The 21,506-nt window shown below is 48.1% G+C and overlaps 1 protein-coding gene across 1 annotated transcript in view; it reads left to right on the top strand.

Moving 5' to 3' along the window:
- The window catches only part of Maml1 (mastermind like transcriptional coactivator 1), a 35,134-nt gene extending 29,940 nt beyond the window's left edge, over positions 1–5,194 (top strand). Inside the window, exon 5 of the mRNA XM_032913911.1 lies at positions 2,054–5,194. Coding sequence (XP_032769802.1) covers positions 2,054–3,033 — 980 coding nt within the window. The 3' untranslated portion in view covers positions 3,034–5,194. The remainder of the gene's footprint in view (positions 1–2,053) is intronic.
- Positions 5,195–21,506: the final 16,312 nt, after the last annotated feature.

Here is a 21,506-nt window from a genome sequence, read left to right as displayed (position 1 = left end):
AAATTATTACTAGTTAGAGGACATCTTATGTATAAGCCTTGTTTTGTTTTGAGACAGGACTTTTCTATGTAACAGCCTTGGCTACCGTGGTATTCACCTGCCGACGAGGCTGGCCTTGAGTTCATCTTCCCACCTCTGCCTCCTGAGTGCTGGCTGGGATTAAAGGCTTGTGCCTCGTGAAAGCCAGGGTGTGTGTGTGTGTGTGTGTGTGTGTGTGTGTCTGTCTGTCTGTCTGTCTGTCTGTCTGTCTCTCTGTGTCTGTGTCTGTCTGTGTCTGTGTCTTTCCAGTACCACAAAAACAGGAGTGGACAGATCCCTGAAGCTTTCTAGCCAGTCAGTCTAGCCTACTCAGTGAGCTTCAAGCCAGTGAAACACTTATCACAGAAAGCAAGGTGGATAGCTCTTGAGGAACTAGGCTTAAGGTCAACCTTTAGCCTTCATGTGTATGTGTATGTACTTGCGACACACACACACACACACACACACACACACACACACACACACACACACACACGAAGGGCAGATGGTAAGTTTTCTGAGGATTAAGGCTCATGCTCAGTAAATACCTGGTAATTCCATTCTAGATTTCTGCCTCCCTCAAGCCTCAAGCACCTTATATCTAAACACTACAGGGTGGAGAGCCATGTCTTCAGCTATAGCCCTCCCCACATTGACTCATCCGAGTCACTGACAACCACACCCCAGCAGAACTGAGCTGTCTGTAGTCTCAGGCTTTCCTGTCCTGCTCTTGAAATACCCCAGCCATAGCTGGCTCCTTAATGCCCTTTAGCATGTTACAATTCTGTCCTTTCACAGGTGTCCCTTTCCTCTGTTCTGAATGCCCTCTTTAAACTTTCATGTTGTCAAACCTGTAAGTGGGTGCACATTTGTGTATGCATCTGTGTGTATATATATATGTATTACATGTGTGTGTATTTGCATGGGTACACACACATGTGCTTCCGTGCTGCTGGTGATTGAACTTGAGATCTGCATGCTAAGTAAGCCGCTCCTCCAGCCCCAAACTCAGTTCTAAGCCTCTGCTTTCTAAACATTTCCCAAATGTTAGGACAAAGCCTTCCTGCGTGATTTCCTGTAACCTGCTGCTCAAGCTTTGAGCTCCTCACAACATGTGATGGAGTTGGCTTCCACAGACAGATTCTGGAGTATTGGTCTTGAAATCCCTAGTCCAAGCTGAGACAAACTTTGTTGGTGACTTGATAAATAAATGGACAAGACAGCTGGCTTCCCCCTCTGGAGCCTCCCTCTACCCCGTCTTTGAGTGCTGCTCCTCTCCTGTCCCAGTGCCCATGGCATGGGAGGGCTCTGACTCCTGTGCCCCTGGAAGATGATCTGTGGCATGGACCTCAGAGACAGCTCCACCCTGAGTCAGGAGTGCCAGCATGGGCTGACAAGATCGCTCAGCAAGTCAGGTCTGATGGCCTGCGTCTGACCCCTAAGTCCCACATGGTGTAGGGAAGGAGCTGTACTGCCCAGTTATGACGCTTTTGTTACAAGCCAGAGACATTTGGGAAGAGGGATGCTCAATTGAGAAAATGCCTCAGTAAGATTGGCCTGTAGGGCATTTCTTAACAGTGATTAATGTGGGAGGGCCCACCCACTGTGGGTACTGCCACCCCTGCTCTGCTTGGTGGTCCTGGGTGTAAAAGAAAGCGGACCGAGCAAGCCATGGTAAGCAGTTAGTAGGCAGCATTCCTCTCTGGCCTCTGTTCAGTCCCTTCGTCTGGTGTGGTGGTGTACACCTTTAATACTGGCACTTAGCAGGAAGAGGCAGGCGAATTTGTGTGAGTGTGAAGCCACCCTGGTCTACACAGTGAGTTGCAGGATAGCCAGAGTTACATAGGGAGACCCTGTCTCAGGATGGGGGAAAATGAAATAACCCTTTGCTCCCCAAGTTGCTTTTGACCATGGTGTTTATGCCTGTGGTCTTTTTACTCCCGCACACTTGTGGCACATATGCATTTGCACCTATACACACAAACATAAAGGAAAATGAATGCCAACTTGACTGCTAAAATTTTCTTTCTTCTAGGACCTTCTGCTGCTGTGCCTGGAATGAACAACTTGGGTCCATCCAATTCCAGCTGTCCTCGAGTGTTCCCTCAGCCTGGGACTCTGATGTCAATGGGTCCTGGACATGCCCCCATTTCCTCTCTCCCCCCAAGCTCAGGCCAGCAGGACCGTGGAGTGGCCCAGTTTACTGGGTCCCAGAGTTTGCCTCACAACAGCCTTTATGGCATGGCATCAGGCCTAGCCCAGATAGTTGCCCAGCCCCCACCACAGGCTACCAGCACACATGCCCACATTCCACGGCAGACCAATGTGGGCCAAAATGCCTCCACCTCAGCTGCATATGGACAGAACTCTCTGGGGAGTGCCAGCCTCTCCCAGCAGCACAATAAGGGAACCCTGCCTCCTGGTTTAGCAAAGCCACAAGTCCCAAGGGTATCAGCAGCCATGGGAAGCCAGAATGCCTCATGGCAACATCAGGGAATGGCAAACCTGAGCAGCCAGACACCTGGGAACAGCAGTGTGAGCCCCTTCACTGCAGCTTCCGGTTTCCACATACAGCAAGCCCACCTGAAAATATCTGGTCAGCAGTTCTCCCAGGCCATGCCCACCAGGCCCATGGCTCCTCTGAGTTCAGCAGCTGCAGCAGGGCCCATGCTGCCCCCAGTGAGCACACAGCAGAGGAACAGTGCCCCTGCCCCTGCCCCTCCCCAAGCAGCCTCACAGCAGGGCTTGCCTGGCTTAAGTCCTTCAGGGCCCGAGCTGGGGGCCTTCAGCCAGAGCCCCACTTCCCAGATGAACAGCAGGCCTGGGCTGCACTGTGCTCAGGCTTACCCTGTGAGGACCATGGGCCAAGAGCTTCCCTTCGCTTACAGCGGGCAGCCAGGCAGCAGTGGTCTGTCCAGTGTGGCTGGACACACCGACCTGATCGACTCGCTGCTGAAGAACAGGACTTCCGAGGAGTGGATCAATGAATTGGATGATCTTCTAGGGTCACAGTAACAGAGACCTCTGTGGTGTGTTTGGTGTTTAGCCATCTTATTTTTGTTCTCAGATTCAAGAAAGAGCAACTACTTTGGACCAAAAGCCCATGGCCCAAAGAATTGGGCCAGTAGAACCTAAGCCACAGCTGGGGCCCCCTCTGGTCAGTATCTGACGTTCCATTGGGCTGGCCCAGCACATTGGCATCACTAACTAGGGTTGGGATAGCAGGATGGAGGTTTGAAAGGTCGCTTCCTGCCCAGATGACCAAAAAGCCAGTGGAGACAATTGTCCCACCGTATCAGGCCTACAAAGAATATGTGCCGGGTTTCCACCCATGGCTTCTCCATTTGCCTCAAGGCTGGGAACAAACTTCTGGTGGTTAGGATTATTTGCATTTATAGCATAGAAGTCATTTTTTTTAACTTAAGGTTTTTACACAGATTAGGACAGGTGGTGGTTGTATTGTAAGTGGCACTGGAAACAAAGGGTTTCCTTAGGAGTCAGAGCCTTTTTTATTCCTGCTCTGTCAGCTTTCACGGTCACTGGAAATCACTGCCACAGTACAGGCTGTGACTGCAGATGCCCAAATGATCAGGATGCCACAAGATGGTACATCTAGTGGTCCACATAGGATCCTCCTCAAAGCTCCTCCTATTTCTTGGCTGCCATTCACTCTTGAGGACACTGGGCCCCCATGGAGTCCCCTCCGTGCCCTGGCATGGCTAAGGTGGAGATTCAGCATGTCTCTGACAACCCGTTCCTACACAGTAGAAGTGCCATTCAGTTGTACACACATCTTTCCTCCTCCCCATCCCCATGACCCTTCTTCCTAACTCCCGGCCTCTTCCAGCCAGAACGGGAAACCGTGGCTGACTTCACTGCAGTAGAAGAGGAAGAGTCAAACTCCTTAGGGAGTCTGAGCCTGCACAGGCTTGGGGAACGAAGGCTGCGGGCAGCCTGCTGGCCAGGCATCACTTTACTCTCTCCCCTCCAGACTTCTGCTCCTCCCACAGCTGATGACTTGCACTTTCAAAGTGGTTTTATAACACTAACTGATCCTTGCTAAAGACTGAAGTAGGTTCTCTGAGAAGGTCTATTGATGGACATGTCTGAGCAGCAAGAGTATGGAATAGAATATGGTGTGTAGGCTGCTAACAGCAGAGTGAGCACTTGTCTTCATCACAAGCAAGACGATGAGCACATTGAGACCTTTAACAGGATGGCGGAGGGAAAGGTGTTTGCTGGAGTGACTTCTGTGCAGAGTGGTCTGTAGAGAAGCCACGGCTCCGCTCGTTGTCCTGGGGCCCTGGAACACTTCTCCAGCATAAAGAACTGAGCCAAGGAAAGCCAAGAGCCGCCTTCCCACCCAGAGGGAGGAAGGTGTGCCCACACCGCTAACTCGTTTGCACCAGCAGTGCCTTTTTCACTGAGGGCACTTGTCCCTCATAGCCATTTCTCCTGCCATGTCCTCCCCAGAAACTCAGTTCAGCTCTCAGAGCAGCAGGTGAATCATAAAGTCAGTGAAGCCACCACCCTCTGATGTCCCCAGCTGCAGGGGAGAGAGTGGCTTCAGCGGGTTCTCTACCAAAAACAGGGCTAAGGGCTGGGCCTGCAGCCTGAGTCCTCTTCCAGCTTCCTGCCTCCGCTGCCCAGGCCCCAGCACTCTACCTTAGGCCCAGGCTGGCCACACGGGCAGTGGGCAACTTGCTGCAGTGTCATAGCAATAAAATGTGATTCTTGGGGTCCCCCCCCCAGAGCTGCCCATGGCTTTATTTATGAGTCTGGCTTTGAGAAGCTGGGGAGAGGTAACCTGCTTCTCCCATCTTCTCAGAGCCACGACTCAAGAAGAAAAGGGTGCTCAGACTCTCTTATACACATGTGCTTTGTGTAAATAAATGTTTACAATTTTATACTGAAGATGGAATAAGTGTTAGAGCGTCCAACTGTATATTTTTTACTTTTATAGATTTTAAAACCGATCCTTTATATGTGTTTGGAGCTATGATAAGTTTTATGGCAAGCAGTTGGTATTGTTAACTTTTTATGATCATCAAAAGTGTATAAAAGTCCTATTAATCCCTTTATTCTGCTTCCCTTAGCTCTGGTATACACCAAAAAGAAATCTTTACTTTCCTTGTGTTATAAAAATAATAAAAATATTTTACTAGTATGGAAATCACAAGTGTGTTTGACTTCCATGGAGACATTTGACAGCTGTGGGTTTCTGATTTGGCTCTGCTCTCTCTCTGCATGTCTTGTGGTGGCTCCCTCGCTGGTGGCCATGAGGACAGGGAGAGCCAGGCATGCTGCAAAGGTGTAGCCCTCTCACTGTGGTCAGACCGAGACATATGGAGACAACACATTCTAGGCCTCCAGGAAGTCAAAGGGAGTGGGAACCGGGAGCTGGGGCTGACACAAAGCCAACAGTGCACTGAAAAAAATAATTAGGAGCCAACTAGGACCCAATGTGAAATCCAAATGCTTTGTTGTTCTGAGATAGGTTTCTCTGTATAGTCCTGGACCTTGCTATGTAGATAGACCAGGCTGGCCTCGAATTCAGAGATCCACCTGTATCTGCTTCCCAAGAGCGCTGAGATTAAAAGTGTATACTGTACTACTCACACCACTCCAAAGCTGCCTTTATACACAAGAATGATCCCCCTGCTTCAGCACTCCTGACTGCTGAAATTACAGACACACACCACTATGCCCGGATAATAAACCTCTCATAAACTAAACTATTCAGCCACAGCATTTTGTTAGAGGAACAGAAAATGAACTGCTAGGCCTAGAAACAAGAAGGGAAACATAGGGCACTGCAAGGCACTGCCTGTAGAAGCCAGTCTGAAGGACCATCATTGCTAGATTGGAGGAAGGGAGGGCTTAGAGGCGTAGTAGCCCTCTGCTCCGATACAAAACTTGCCACCTTGGCAGAGCCCCCAGCAACCAGTAACAACAGGCTTGGCTCTTGGAAGCTCTGAGAAAGCCACCATCCTTACTGAGGAAAGTCATGATGCAGAGGTAACAGATTCGGGGAAAGGGAACAAACATCTAGAGATGCAATTATTCTGGGATGGAGTGCTCTGTCTCGGTGGCCAAATTCACCAGCCACATACATCCAGTAGGACTCCGAGCACATATTTCATTGACTAGAAAGAAAAAGCACACAGGGGAAGCCAGCCTCTGTAAAGCTGTGTGTTCCTCCTAGTTCCAGCCTGCTGATAGCGGAGGAAGATTCAGGATCTTAGAGGAATAGGGCCAGAAGGCAGCTCAAGACCTCCCAGAAACCAGGTCAGTTCAATTATCCTGGTGAACTCACCATAAGTTCCAGGCTGGAGGGGCAGCCTGCAGTTCCTGAGCTGTGCAGAGCTAGGTGGGTGGGGGTGGGGCCAGTTCCCATCTAAGATGCCCCATTTGTGGTTGCTCTGCTTTCCACAGTGCGAAAGCAATATGAAGTCAGGAGAAGCTGCTTTTCCCAGTCCACCCACACACTGCACTGCCTTCTGATGCTAGGTGCTGATGCAAGTGCAGCCCGCCCACAGGTCCTGCAGCATCTCCAAGGAAAGAGCGTGGAGGCTTCGCATCTGTGCTGAGCTGGCTACGAGCATAATAAATAAATGCCATAAAACTAAAAAACAAAATACTTAAAAAGGCACACATGGAGTCTGACCGATACGGCACATATCTAGACTCTAGCACTCAAGGGGCTGAGGAGAGAGACTTGTGAGCAAGCCAGGGAGTTCAAGGCCAGTGTCAGATAGCACAAAGGAATGAAGGGAAGGAGGGAGGGAAGAAAAGGATGAGTTTAGAAAGGAGAGGTGAGAGTGGGTAGTTGGCTCATCGATAGAGTGCACTGGCGGCTCCCCCAGACAACCCAGTTTCTGTTCCCAGCACCCACATGACACCTCGCAACCATCTGTAACTCCAGTTCTAGGGAATCCAACCCGTTCTTCTGACTGGTGGCATCTGGCACACATGTCACGCAATACATACATGGAAGCAAAACATTCAACACTTTAAGACAGAAAGGATGGCATTTGGATCAGTCATGGGAGTGGAGAGAGAATCCCCAGAGTCGGGGCAGCCAGAATGCTGCTAGCCTGGTGCCATGGCAACCCTGGAGGAGATGCAGCTGCCGCAGCCAGCTGCAAACACCATCACCACTGCCATGAGTGGCAAAGATGTCACCAAGCAGCCACCAGCTAACACCAGTTCCACCCAAGCCTACCGTGGCAAGTGGCACTGGCCCACGTGGCCTGAAGTCTGCAGTGTCTGGTGACAGGGACAAAAGGTTTTGGGAACAATAGAACGGTCTGAGGTAAGAAGAGACATGAAGGCCGCACATGATGGCACTCCCCTTCGATCCTAGCACTTGGGAGGCACAGGTAGGTGGATCTCTACTAGTTTCAGGCCAGCCTGGTCGACACAGTGAAACCCGGTCTCAAAACCAACAAAAACTGACAGCCCCAGGAAGTACCTCCAAGTACAGGAGTGGAAATGAGTTCAAAGGCAGCCAATGTTATAAGCCCTCATGGAGGGACACTCCACAGCTGTACACACAGCAAAGAGAACCACTGTAACACCATCTGCCTCCTAGGGGCTCTTCACAAGGTCACAAGCAGACTACCCCAACAGTTGGGGAGGGGATGGTAGAGAACGCCTGAAGGCCAGACCCAACAACGCCAGCCCACCATAATGTATGAAAAAAAATGCACAGACCAGTTTCCACCCCCTACACTGGATGGAGGATGGCTGCTAACAACCACAGTGCAGGCCAGGAGCGTACATCAGCGAGACGGTGCATGTGTGTATATACAGTTACAGACCACGAATCCCGCAAAGTCCTCTCTGCTAAAGACAGCCTAGAGAGGATGGCATGAAAGTACGGGCCCAACGTCAGCATCAACAACTTCAACCGCACAGATCCAGGGAACAAGATGGTTCAGACAAAAGCTGCTGTTCCACCAGCTGAGCCTCTGACCCCTCCCCACAACCCTGGGGCTGAGCAGGACAAAGCTGGCCAGACACCTCAGCCATCATCTGATTTAGTAATCCAAGAAGAAATACGTGTACAATCCCAGCGGTAAGAAATGAAGAGAAGACTGGGGTAGAAAACCTTCAGTGCTTGCTTTTTGCCTCATTGACCGGGTGTGTGAGAACTATCGACATCTCTACACAGCACGGGGTTTTCATTATTCTTTTTTTCCGGAGCTGGGGACCGAACCCAGGGGCTTGCCTGAGCCTTGCGCTTCCTAGGCAAGCGCTCTACCACTGAGCTAAATCCCCAACCCGGTTTTCATTATTCTTACCAAAGACATCTTATAGTGGCAATGTTGGAGTTTTGGGTTCATTTAAAAAAAAAAAAACAGTACAAAACAGAAATATTATGAGAATATGTTTTCGTTTTAATCCCAGGTGTGGGATATGGGGCTGCTTCAGATTGTCCACAGCAGCTGACTATGACTTGCCTCGGGCTCTAGCAGAGGCACGATATTGCCAGTGACAAATAATTTCTTCCACTGAGTGATGTTGGAATTCTGGGTTCTTTTAGAGGGGATATAAATGCTAGGGCCCTGAGAGGCAGGGTGGGTTGTTGGTTGGTTTTGGTTTGTTAAATAGTTGTAGGCAACGAAGAAACAGGAAGAAATTGGATATCCTGCTGGCAAAAATCAAACTTGCCTCAAGGGACTTGTCAGCAGGAAGTGATCTAAGGATAACGTTGCCCTCCTTCCGCTCTATCTTTTTCTCTCTCCTATCTGTTGTTAGAGGGTTAAAAGGGTTGGAAAGAGGGTGGAGAAGGGGGGAAGAAAGAGGAACCCACCACACAGGCAAAGTCCTGCTACAACGTCTCTTTTCGATGGTGATGGTCTACTGCTTTCCTGTTGCTGTGCTGCACCGTGACCAACACATCTTGGAGAAGAAGGGGTTGGCTTAATCTTATAACTCTGAAGTCATACTCCATCAAACTGAGAGAAGTCAGGGCAGGCGCTCCAGGCAGGAACTGGGGCAAAGGTCATGGAGGGACCCCACTCACTGGCTTACACCCCATGCTTAGTTATCCAGCCCACCCAGGACCACCTGCCCTGAGTGGGCTGGACCCTCTGACATCAATCAAGAGAATGCTCCACACACATATTGGCTGGCTAATCGGATGAAGGCGATTCAACTGAGGCTCCTCCTTCCTAGGTGACTCTAGTTTTTAATTAAGCCAACCAACGTCACACACAAAGCATCACTGTTAGACCGTAACATTTCTTTCCTTGCTTGTACCAAGAGCATGTTAATATTAACACCAAACATATCATTTTAGAAGTCCCACAGACTTTTAAAAAATTCAAATACTTAGCTGGGTGTGGTGGCACATTCTTTTAATCCCAGCACCAGGGAGGCAGAGGCAGGGGGATCTCTGTGTGTTCCAGGATGGCCAGAGCTACATAGTGAGACACTGTCTCAGACAAAAACAAACAAACAAAAAACCCACGAAGACACAAAATGACAGAAAAGTAACTAAGAAAACCCCCACTGTATTCTCAAAAACAGTAGCATGAGGGAGACTCTTACACATTTCTGATTCCGGCTTGAGATGCAGCCTTGCCCTCTCCTCCCTCCACTGGGCCACAGCTGACCCTCAGGAAATACTTCCCAGAAGATATTGCCTCAATGACGCTGGTCTCTTCTCAATCACAACTGACTTAGTGCTTTATCCACAGCCCCAGTGAGCCTTAATCTAAATCACCAATGAGCAGGCCCTGGCTTGTTTTCCTGGTCTTGGCTTCTCTCCAAAGCAGCGCTTCTCAACCTGTGGGTCGAGACCCCTGCCAAAACTTCTATCTGAAAAAAAAATTGCATTATGATTCATGAGAGCAGCAAAGTTACAACGGAAGTAATCGTATGGGTGGAGGGTCACAGCAACATGAAGGGCTGTATTAAAGGGCTGTAGCTTTAGGGAGGTTGTGAAGCACTGCCCTTAGAGCCTCACAGGCAGGGCCCCACTGCAGTGCTCTCCTATGTTCCTTTTCCCAAATTCTGCTCTAGTTTCTTTCCTGTTGCTGTGAACACTGTGACCAAAAGCAACCTGAGGAGAGCGTTGATCTCAGCTTACAACTCGCAAGTCTAACTCCACCACACGGACATCAGGGCAGGAACCTGGAGGCAGGAACTGCAGCAGAGCGCAGAAGAACGTTTATTTACTGGCTTGATGAGTGGCTTGCTACTACAGCCCAGGAGCCCTGTGCAGTGCTACTGAAGGACCCTAGGGGCTTTCACCAGCCTTACACCCAGCACCTCAGGTAAAGACCAGGCTAAGTATCAGCTTCCTGCCACAGGTCAAGGCTAGGCCAAGTTCCATCTCTGCCCACAGTTCTCGGAACAGCAGAATGTACTGACTGATAGTCACCTGACCCTCTGGTCCCAGATAGAGTTCAAATGTGTGTCATATGCTTGCTAGCCAATGGATTCAAAGGTCAATATGCTTTGTCGATAAGTTTAAACTGTAACCTTGCTGATGTAACCTGTTCCCCTAAAAAGTATAAAAACTGCTTGTTATAGCCACTCGGGGTCACCTTCTAGTCACTTGCCACGAGGGGCTTGATTGAGAGTCGACCCCAATGCACCAGAAAAATAAACCTCTCGAGTTTGCATCAAACTCTGTTCTCCTGTCTCACTTGGGGGGTCTCACGGTATTTAAGACTCACTTCGAGCCTTACACTACTACAACCCAGGAGCTCTGTGCAGCAGTGGCGCCTCCCACAGTGGGCGGGGTCCTTCCTCCACATCAATCCTAATGGAGAAACTGACTTGGCTACTGACAAAAACCAGCATAGATGATAAACATATAGTTCTGTTTTGCTTTGAGACACAGTATACATCCCTATCTGACCTTAAACTCACAGAGATCATCTTGTCTCTGCCTCCTGAGTGCCACCATACCCAGTGGATAAACATATATTTCTTTTTGGGGGGAAGGGGTGTTGTCAAGACGAGGTTTTTCTGTGTATCTGTGGTTATCCTGGAACTTGCTTTGTAGACCAGGCTGACCTCGAACTCAGAGATTCGCCTGCCTCTGCCTCCTGAGTGCTGGGATTAATAAACATATTTTTAAAAGATTTATTTATTATATGTAAGTACACTGTAGCTATCTTCAGACACACCAGAAGAGTCAGATGGTTATGAGCCACCATGAAGTTGCTGGGAATTGAACTCAGGAACTCTGGAAGAGCAGACAGTGCTCTTAACTGCTGAGCCATCTCTCTAGCCCCAATAAACATATTTTTTAAGGCACAATTTTTCTCAATATACCTGTAAAGGTTTTTAAAATTGTTTCACATATCTGATTGAGATGTGCTTTTCTTTTAAGAACTCCATTTTTAATTTCTAGTAAAACTTTATGACTTGAAATTTTCTTTTTTTAAAAAACTTTTTTAAATTATTTTTTATTGATATGAGTACACTATAGCTGTCTTTAGAAACACCAGAAGAGGGCATCGGATCTCAATACAGATGATTGTGAGCCACCATGTGGTTGCTGGGAATTGAACTCAGGACCTCTGGAAGAGCAGTCAGTGCTCTTAACCACTGAGCCATCTCTCCAGCCCCCATGACTTGACTTTTTCAAAAAAGCCACTTTTAATAAAGATCTTGAATGATTTTTCAAAAACAAAAATTAAGGCCAGGGCTGGAGAGAAGTCTTCGAGAGGTCCTGAGTTCAACTCCCAGCAACTACATGGTAGCTTACAACCATCTACACTGAAATCTGATGCCCTCTTATTACCTCTTATTACAGGAGGTGTACCTGTAAATAGAACATACATACATACATACATACATACATACATACATACATACATACATAAAATAAATAAGTCTTTAAAAAAGAAAATAAAGGCTAAACTTGTTCCTTTAGCCACAAAGGAAGGGACAAGCTGTGAACACCAAAGACTTGGGTTCTGCTCAAAGAAATGTCCTACTGTAAGAGCCATGATGTTACCCGGCATGTCCTTGGCGTTGTTGTAAACAAGTCCATTTTATTGTTGTTTTGTTTTTGACTTTTTTTTTTTGAGGCAGGGTTGTCTCTGTGTAGCATGGATACCTTGGAACTCATTCTGTAAACCAAGGTAGCCTCAATCTGAGAGATCCACTTGCTTCTGTCTCCTGAGTGCTGGGATTAAAGGCATGTCACCCAGCTGGCTCAACCTCCCATTTGGATACCCAGTTCAGTGGGCATGTTAGTGTATTCATAGAGTTGAGGGGCCATTGTACTGTCAGTTAGGGAATGTTTTCATCGGGCACCGAGCATATGTTAGCATTCTACAAGAGGAAAACAATGACATGGGCTGTTATCTCAACATCCAAGAAGCAGAGGCAGGGGGATGGCTGTAAGTTCAAGACCAGCTTGGTCTATATGTCAAGTTCCAAGCCAGCCAGGACTATATAGCAAGGTCCTGTCCCAAAAATAAAAGCAGGGGCTTGTGGGTAAAGACACTTGCCAGAAAACCTATCAATCTGAGTCCAATTCCTCAAACCCATGTAAAGGCAGGAGAAAGTTGATTCCTCAAAGCTGTCCTCTAAGCTTCACATGTAACCGTGTAACTGTTGAGAAGGCTAGGCTGACTCCATGACAGGCTTCCAAATGGCAGGCAGTTCAGGAGACATGGCCTAAATCTGTTTCCAAGAACTGAGCAAGTCCAGGCAAGCCCAGGCCTCAGAAGCTGCCCCACACCTGGCCTGAGGCAAGGACAATGGGTCAGCAGCCTCAGCAAGTTTTCCAGCCCCCATGCCCTGGTAATGGTTCTGGAATGTCCCTAGAGATGGAGCAAGATAAAGGTCACCTACCCCGGAATTCTGCTAATGTATTTTAAATCAGTCCTGCGAGCTCACTTGGTTGTCTGTCTTGGTAATGGGAGGCCCCAGCATGCTGGACTTCAGCAGAATAAAAATCTTTGTGTTTACATACCATTTGAGTCTGGGTTACCAATCTTTGGCAAATCATGGACACTTAGGCTATGTAACAACAACAACAACAACAACAACAACAACAACAACATTCTAAGGGCCCACACGGCTTCCTTGAAATGGTCAGAAAAAGGAGGAAGCCAAAGGGAAAGCTATCTGTCCAGCTGCAGCCAGCCTGCTCCATCCAGAACAGCACACAGAATCTAGGAAGTAGCCAGGTTACAGAAACCACTCCCTGGGCTAATGGCCTAAAGGGATGTGCTGCCCAGACGTCTGCTACTTGACACACGGATTAGAGGTACCTGAGAGGTACGCCCTCATAAGATCAGGCTGCAGGCAAGTCTGCAGAGCATTTTCTCACAGTGATTGATGGGGAGGGCCCAGCCCACTGTGGGTGGTGCCATCCCTGGGATGGCGGGCCTGGGTTCTATAAGGAAGCAGGCTGAGCAAGCCGTGGGAAGCAGGGACAGTAAGCAGCACCCTCCATGGCCTCTGCACCAGCTTCTGCCTTCAGGATCCTGCCCTGTTTGTGTTCCCGTCCTGACTTTCTTTTGACGATGAACAGCAATATGGAAGTACAGGCCAATTAAACCTCGTCCTCCCCAACCTGCTTTTTGGTCACAGTGTTTTGTCACAGCAACAGAAGCCCTGACGAAGACATATATGACTGTGCCACCAGACAGAAGAACTGGTAAGGCTGTAGCAAGTTCGGAAACCTGAAAAAAATCTCATAACTGAGAATGGCAGGAATTCAAACTAGCTCCCCACCAGGTTACTGTCCTGAAGTACGTGACCGTGACACACCACTAAGAGGACCGTGACAACCAGTCACGAAGCGTAAAAACCTAGAGTTCTCATGCTGATAAGGTATCTAGATAGGCCCCCAGTGTTCAGCCAATGAGCTTCCCTTCCTGCAAATGGTGTTTAATCTCTGGTTCACCCTGAGTAAGACATATGCATCCTCACCTGCCACGAATAAAACAGTTTGGACAAGCAAAGACCGTCCTTCATCAAGGACCACAGCATCGGGGAGGCCTTCGTCATACAGAGTTATACCTAAGTCTCCCATGGAAGACCCCTCTTCCAGCCCCTCTGTACTCCTGGTACTCATGCCAAGCAAAGCCAGATCCCGCCCCATCCCAGGCTCATCAAGGGCCCGAAGAACCCCATTCCTCACTCCTGGTGGTCCCCAGCGGCATCTGGGTGCACAGGAGTTTGAGAACCGATACCTGTCCCAGCTCCTGCTGTTTTCACCCAGAAAAACATTTTTTTTTAAAGATTTATTTATTTATTTTATATATGTGAGTACACTGTAACTGTCTTCAGACACACCAGAAGAGGGCATCAGATCTTATTACAGGTGGTTGTGAGCCACTATGTGGTTGCTGGGATTTGAACTCAGGACCTCTGGAAGAGCAGCCAGTGCTCTTAACCACTGAGCCATCTCTCCATTTTAGACTGTGTCTCACCTCCCCTTAGCAGCACATCGGCTGCGTTCTGACACCCCAGCCAGCTCGCAAGGCAAAACCACAGAACCGCAGACTTGGGCAAATAACAATAAAAAACACTGGGTGGTAAAAAGTGCAAGGAACTTTAAGTGACGGTTGTGCCTGGTCCTTCAGAGCTTCTTGTGTCAATGAAAGAGCCCAGTGGGAGGAGTCAAGCCTGTGTCTTAGGAGGGGACTTTGTCCCCTTAAGGGCTGAGGCAGGAGGATTACAGTAATTCGGAGGCTAACTGGAACTGTGTGAGACCCTGACAAGGAAACAATAAAACAAAAGGTGAAAGCCAGGGAAGTCGGGAGCCTCACTGTTCAGATGCTGTGGGAGTTCTTCTAACCTCCACCTTCATCCGGATGTTAAGATACCTGGGTGGGGTCGGTCATCCCAGGGACAAAGGTTAGAAACTGTTAACAGCGGTGCTACGGATGGCGCACTTAGTTCTCACCACATCTCAGCAAGCATGAAGCAGATACCACGGTTCATATCACCATCTGCAGGTCCGATCGACATCAGATGTTTCCTGCAATAAAGCACTAGGAACCCAAGTCTGCGGTGTTCTTGTCAATGGCGTGTCAACTAGTTCCTGCCCTGCAGAAACCCCAAAAGGCTCTGGGTCATCAGACGGCCCAGAAAACCATCCTGAAGGACCTATTAACCCACACGCATCTCCAGATTATAGGACGCCAAAGATGCTGGAAAACCTGGGGTGCAGCTCAGTGGCAGAGTGCTTGCTTAGCACATATGGGGACCTGAGCACACACCCAGCTATGCACATACACAAAGAAAGGGGATGGACAGACAGCTCAGTGTATAAGAGTGCTTACAGCTCCTGTGGAGGACCTGTTGGGTTCCCAGCATCTGCATTGAAAGGCTCACAGTTACCTGTAACTCTAGCCCCAGGGAGATCCCACACCTCTGGCCTGTGCACTCCTGTGCAGATACCCATATGCATATACACTGTTGATGATAAATCTAAGAGAGAGAGAAACAGAGCCAGACATGGCGGTGCAAGCTTTCAGTCCCAGTACTCTGCAGGAAAAGGCAGGTGGATCTCTGTGAGTTCCGGGTCAACCTGACTACATAGGGAGTTCCTGGACAGCCATGACTACAGTGAGACTTTGTCTTAAAGGAAAGTTGGGGGAGGGAGGGGAGATGACAATGGAACTGAAAGCAGGGCACAGCGCTGGAGTTCCTTCCCCACAGCACAGTATGTAGGCCTAGCTGAGGTTTTTTTGGTCATGGCGTTGTCTCAGTGTCCACTGCAGTAACCGTAGTGTAGCTGTAGAACAGAATGTCCCAGTCTGTGAGAGCAACAAACTAAAAAAAACATTACTGCATATAGAGGGGACATTTTGCCTTCAAATTATCCTAAAATAGTCACGGGGTGGGGGTGGGGGTGGGGGGTTATGTCCACAAGCACGTACCTGAAAGATGGGGGACAGGGTCGGTGTAGACTGTGGTAGGAAGATAAGAACTTGGATTAAAGGGATAATACAATCCTTTGTCACGTTCTTACAAATCATAAGCTTAGAATTATGTTTTTAAAGCTTTTGTGGGCTGGGGGGTTTAGCTCGGTGCAGAGCACTGTGTAACATGTACAGTGGTCGCTGTCCCGCACTGGTGGTTGCAGAGAACACTCTATGGTTAGGAGCACTTGCTGGTCTACGTTTGATTTCCAGCACCTACATAGCAGCTCTAAACCAGCTTAGAACTCTGTTACAAAGTATCTGATTCCCAGTCCTGACTGTCACAGGCACCAAGCATGCGTGTGGTACACATACATGCATGCAGTTGAAACATTCACACACGTATAATCTAAACAAGGGATACCCTGCATCCAATCCCCCACCTCCACCCCATCCCACCCGCAAACATCTGCTCAAAGTTTAGGGGGGAAAATGCAACCTCGACCTGACACATAAGCAAAGTCCTTGTGAATTACAGGCTTGAATGCGAAAGGCAAAATTACTGTTAATGTTTGGATCTTAAATGTTCCCCAAAAGCCTGTGCTAAAGGCTTGGTCACTAATGGAGGACGGGGATCCTAGTGGAAGGAAGCGATATCAGTAGAATGTGATCTTGAAGAGGTCCCAAACTCTACCTACCGTTGCTTCCTTTAAAAAAAAAGTTAAATTTATTTCATTCTTCCTACGTGTTTTATCTGCGTGTGTGTCTGTGCACCATGTGTATGCCTGGTATGAAGAGAGCATCATATATCCTGGAACAAGGATTACAGATGGTTCTAAGCTACTATGTGGGTTTGAGAATTGAATCTGGGTCCTCTGGAAGAACAGCACTGCTGAGCCGTCTCTCCCAGACCTTATCTGTTTCGTGAGAACATGGTGAGAGTAAGCTATGCTCCTCCACCTTGAGGAAAGCAGGCACAGGAACTAGGTTAGTAACCTGGGACTCCATTGTTTGTGCTATGCACATCTCTTTTCTAATAGTAGGTTTGGGCAGTCTGAGACACCCTCCACCCGTAACAATGTACCAGGTAACTTGCTAGCAACAGAGGATCACACCTGCTTTGGGCTGTGCATTATGGGAAAGGCCAGGCATAGCAGAAAAAAACCAGGGGAGGGGAATACCCATAAAGAAGGGGAGGGGCTAGGGGGATGTTGGCCTGGAAACCGGGAAAGGTAATAACAATTGAAATGTAAATAAGAGGGCTGGAGAGATGGCTCAGCGGTTAAGAGCGCCTGACTGCTCTTCCAGAGGTTATGAGTTCAATTCCCAGCAACCACATGGTGGCTCACAACCATCTGTAAAGAGATCCGATGCCCTCTTCTGGTGTATCTGAAGACAGCTACAGTGTACTTATATATAATAAATAAATAAATCTTTAAAAAAAAAAAAAAAAAAAAGAAAAAGAAATGTAAATAAGAAATACCCAATTTAATAAAGATGGAGAAAAAAAAAAACACAAAAAAAAACCAACCACTGTCTGACCTAATACATCAATCAAAATAGAGAGCCGCCCAAGAAGCTTGGTAAGAAGCTGCTGGCAGTCCCAGGGGCCCTGCGGCATTTCCTCTCCTGCACTCTTGCAGATTGTTCGGACATGTCTAAGTGCTTCGCTTTTGAATAAAACTCATTGTTACTTCGCAATCTCTGTGAGCTTTTATTTCATTCTTGAATCAGAGCCCGAGAACATGGAAGCATCCAGCCCAGCCCCTGCCCTCAGGGAACACCGTACTAGTGACCCTCTGCCTCACCAGAGGCCAAAGCAACTGACCACGGATTGGGTCTCGATATGCAGCCCTGGCTGACCTGGAACTCACTGTATAGACTGCTCTGCCCTCAAGCTTGAGGCCAGCCTCATGTCTCTGCCTCCTGTATGCTACAATTAGTCATAGACACCAAGCCTAGCCCCTTTCTCCTTTTTAAATTTTTTTACTTATGTGTACGAATGTTCTGCCTGTATCTATATGTGTATCACATGTGTGGCTAGGATCTGCAGAGGTCAGGAGGTCAGATTTCATGGAATTGGAGTTACAGATGTTTATGAGCCACCGTGTGGGTGCTGAGAACTGAACCTGGATCCTCTGCAAGAGGCAACCCGTGCCTTAACCTCTGAGCCATTTCTCCAATCCTCCTTTATCTTGTATTGTTTTAAAGATTGATTGATTGATTGATTGATTGATTTTTTTTGAGACACGGTTTCTCTGTGTAGCCCTGGCTTTCCTGGAACTCACTCTGTAGACCAAGTTGGTCTCAAATTCAGAGATCACCTGCCTCTGCCTCCTGGGTGCTGAGATTTAAGGTGTGCACCACTACCGCCCAGCTGTTTATATCCTACTGTGTGTCTTGTGCACCAATTGTGTGCTTGTTGCCTGAGGAGGTGGTGAGCCTTTATGTTGGTGCTGGGAATTGATCTCTCACAAGAACAAGTGCCTTTAACCGCTGATTCAACTCTCTAGACCCACCCCTTCCTTTTCTTAATAAAATAAAACAAAGATAGCATCTCGGGTTTTCAGGCTGCCCTCTTTATGTTTGGACTAAGGATGACCTTAAACTCCTGATCCTTCCGCCTCCGATTTCCTCATACTAGGATACAGGCGTGTGCCGTCAGGACTGGCCTGTGAAGTGTTGAATGTCAAACCTAATGCTTCCAACCGCTCTCAGCTGAGCTGTCTGCTCCAGCTGCGAAGCTGATTTTCCTGGGCAACGGAAAGCTAACACACTCACGGGGCTTCGTAAGATAACACGGGAGACTCCTGATGACCCGAGAGTTAGAAAAGCATTCCTTAGCTCGGACACAAAACTTAACTTATTAGGATTAAATTAAGAGTTGGATCCCAACACTCAGGAGGTAAGGTAGGTGAACCTCTCTGAGTTCCAGGCCAGCTGGGGCTACATAGCAGGGAAAGGAAATCTTTGTTTTGGGCTGGAGAGATGACTTTGTGGTGAAGAGCACGGGCTTCTCTTCCAGAGAACCTGAGTTCAAGTCCCATCACCCACACAGCAGCTTCACGACTGTCTAAAATTCCAGTTCCAGAAGATCCAATGCCCTCTTCTGGCCTCCACAGGTACTACATGCATATGGTGCACAGACACATAAACACACAAGAAACCCATATACATAAAATTAATTTAAAAAAATCCTTCCACCTTTGCCTCCCAAACTCACAATCAAAATTGTGCACCACAGCCTGGCAGTGGTGGCGCAGGCCTTGAATGCCAGAGTACACTCGGTAGGCAGAGGTAGGGAGATCTGTGAGTCTGAGGCCAGCCTGGTCTACAGAGAGAGTTCCAGGACAGCCAGAGCTACATAGAGAAACCCTGTCTCAAAAGAAAAAAGGCGTGTGCACCATCTGGCCTAGCACAAAGCCCTTTCTTGCTCTGAGCTACACTCACAGTTGGCTTCCTTCCCTCGTGTCTACGTGAGTCATAGCTGGATTCCCATATGTGAACCCAGAGAGGCCAAGCCTTATGCTCCATGTTCAGTGATTGGGAGCAAAAGCCCAGTAACTTATATTTCCTTTGTGGGGTCGTCTGACACTGCTAGGCGGACCTCACTGAGAGCTAGCCCGGGACCCTGAATACGTGCAGAGCTCCCCACCTTCTACAGTGTTTCTTCTTACCCAGCCTCCAGTGGAGGTGGCCTTGCTTGCCCATCCTGTCAGTTAGCATGGTGGCCCAAGCAGATGCTAGAGAGTCTGTTTTCTCTGAAATGAGCGAATTAGACTAGTCTTGAGCCATCTGTGGTGGCACACAGGCGTAACCCAGCACTCAGGGGCAGGATTGTCACAAGTTGGAGGCCAGCCTGATCTTATATTGAGCTCCAGGGCAGTCAGGGCTATACAGATACACCATGTCTCACAGACAAAACAAAACCCACACCCAAACAAAAAAGGGGTCGCAGAACAGGGTGTGACTCAGTTGGTAGTGTGTTTGCCTAGCGTGCATGAATCCACTGCATAAATCGGGACAGAAGAACCAGTAATTCAAGGCCATCCTCGGCTACATAGAAACCTCAAGGTCAGCATGGGCTTGACCCTGTCTTAAAATAAACACACAGCCCTGCAGCTGGCATCCACTTGGCTGAGTCTGCAGTAACCCACTCCTAATAAGGGCCTTCTTCTTTCTTACAGGGGCCAGATGGTGAAAGAAATAAGGTCATACTGGGAACCACCCATTCCCTGCATCCTTCAAGGGTGATTCTAAGTTCCTGGATACAATAATGATACAATAATGTTTCAGGGGTTTTGTCTTGTTTTGTTGATTTTTTTTTTTAATGGCGCTGAAGATCAAAACCAGGACCTGTGTGTGCTAATCCAGAGCTCTGCCATTGACAAGGTCTCACCATGTAACCCAAGCTGGCCTTGAACCCATGATCCTCTTGCCTTCACCCACATCCTGCTTACAATATGACTTTTGAAACTACTTTCTGTCCACACAGGTTCCAGATCTGAAAATCCAACCAATCTTGAATGACAGCCACTCAGAAAAAGAAACTTGCATCTGTATCAGATTCATGTAGAGCTCTTTCCCTGGTCATTATTTCCCCCAAACAGTAAAAGTATTTACATAATGTTGGTGTTGCATATTAAGAATTATAAGCCATCTAGACATGGCTGAAAGACATGGGAGGGTGTGCGTAAGTTATATGTAAACACAGCCTTGTTTTATATAAGATTAAATATTTGCAGATTTCAGCATGCAAGGGTGTCCTGGAATCAGTCCCTGGTGTATTCCTAGGAATGCTCAAACTCTACACTGAGTAGCAGTTCAAATCCTATTTGACTGTCTTCCTCTGATACCTCTTAGTCTGAAAGTCAAGGAACCAGAGTGGGATTCTGCCTGTGTCAGGGAGACCCTAGCCCATACCTGGCAGAGGATGCTCAGCTCAAGTTATGACTCATGGTGAAATGATGGCATGGGCTAGAGATGTCATTCATTCGGAAGCATAATTGCGTGAAACCCAGGGTTCAATCTCCAGCATCAAATAAAAACCAGGCACAATGGGAACCCCTGTAATGCCAACACTTAGGAGGTAGAGGCCAAAAGACCAAGAGTTCAAAGTCATCCTTGATTACAAAGTGAATTTCAGCCTGGAAGACCCTATCCAGAAGAGAAAGGGTGCAGGGAAGGAGGGGGCACAGAGAGAGAGAGAGAGAGAGAGAGAGAGACAGAGAGAGAGAGAGACAGAGACAGAGAGAGAGACAGAGAGAGAGACAGAGAGAGAGAGAGGGGGGGGAGGAAGAGGGAGAGGAAGAAACACACACACAAGTAAAGCCAAGGGTGGGTCCCTACAGAGAGACCAGAGAGAATAATGAAGACAAAGGGTTGCCATAACAACAGCACACATTACCAAAAATAGATTCTGAAGAAGCAGCTAAGGGTCAGAAAGGGGAAGTTTGTGTCCAGGGCCACATGAACCGGAAACTCAGAGTCCCAGGGTGAAAGCCTTCCTTCAGAGCTTGTCAACTGTGAACACTATGTCTAGACATGTGACATCATCACAGATTACAAAACTGTGGAGTTTGGTTTGTTTGGCACCAGTAAATCACCTTTTATTAGGTGTCAATTCTCAGCTGG

Source organism: Rattus rattus, chromosome 9 (assembly GCF_011064425.1).
Source record: "Rattus rattus isolate New Zealand chromosome 9, Rrattus_CSIRO_v1, whole genome shotgun sequence".
In the NCBI taxonomy this organism is placed as follows: domain Eukaryota; kingdom Metazoa; phylum Chordata; class Mammalia; order Rodentia; family Muridae; genus Rattus; species Rattus rattus.
This window is presented reverse-complemented; position numbering and strand designations above follow the sequence as displayed.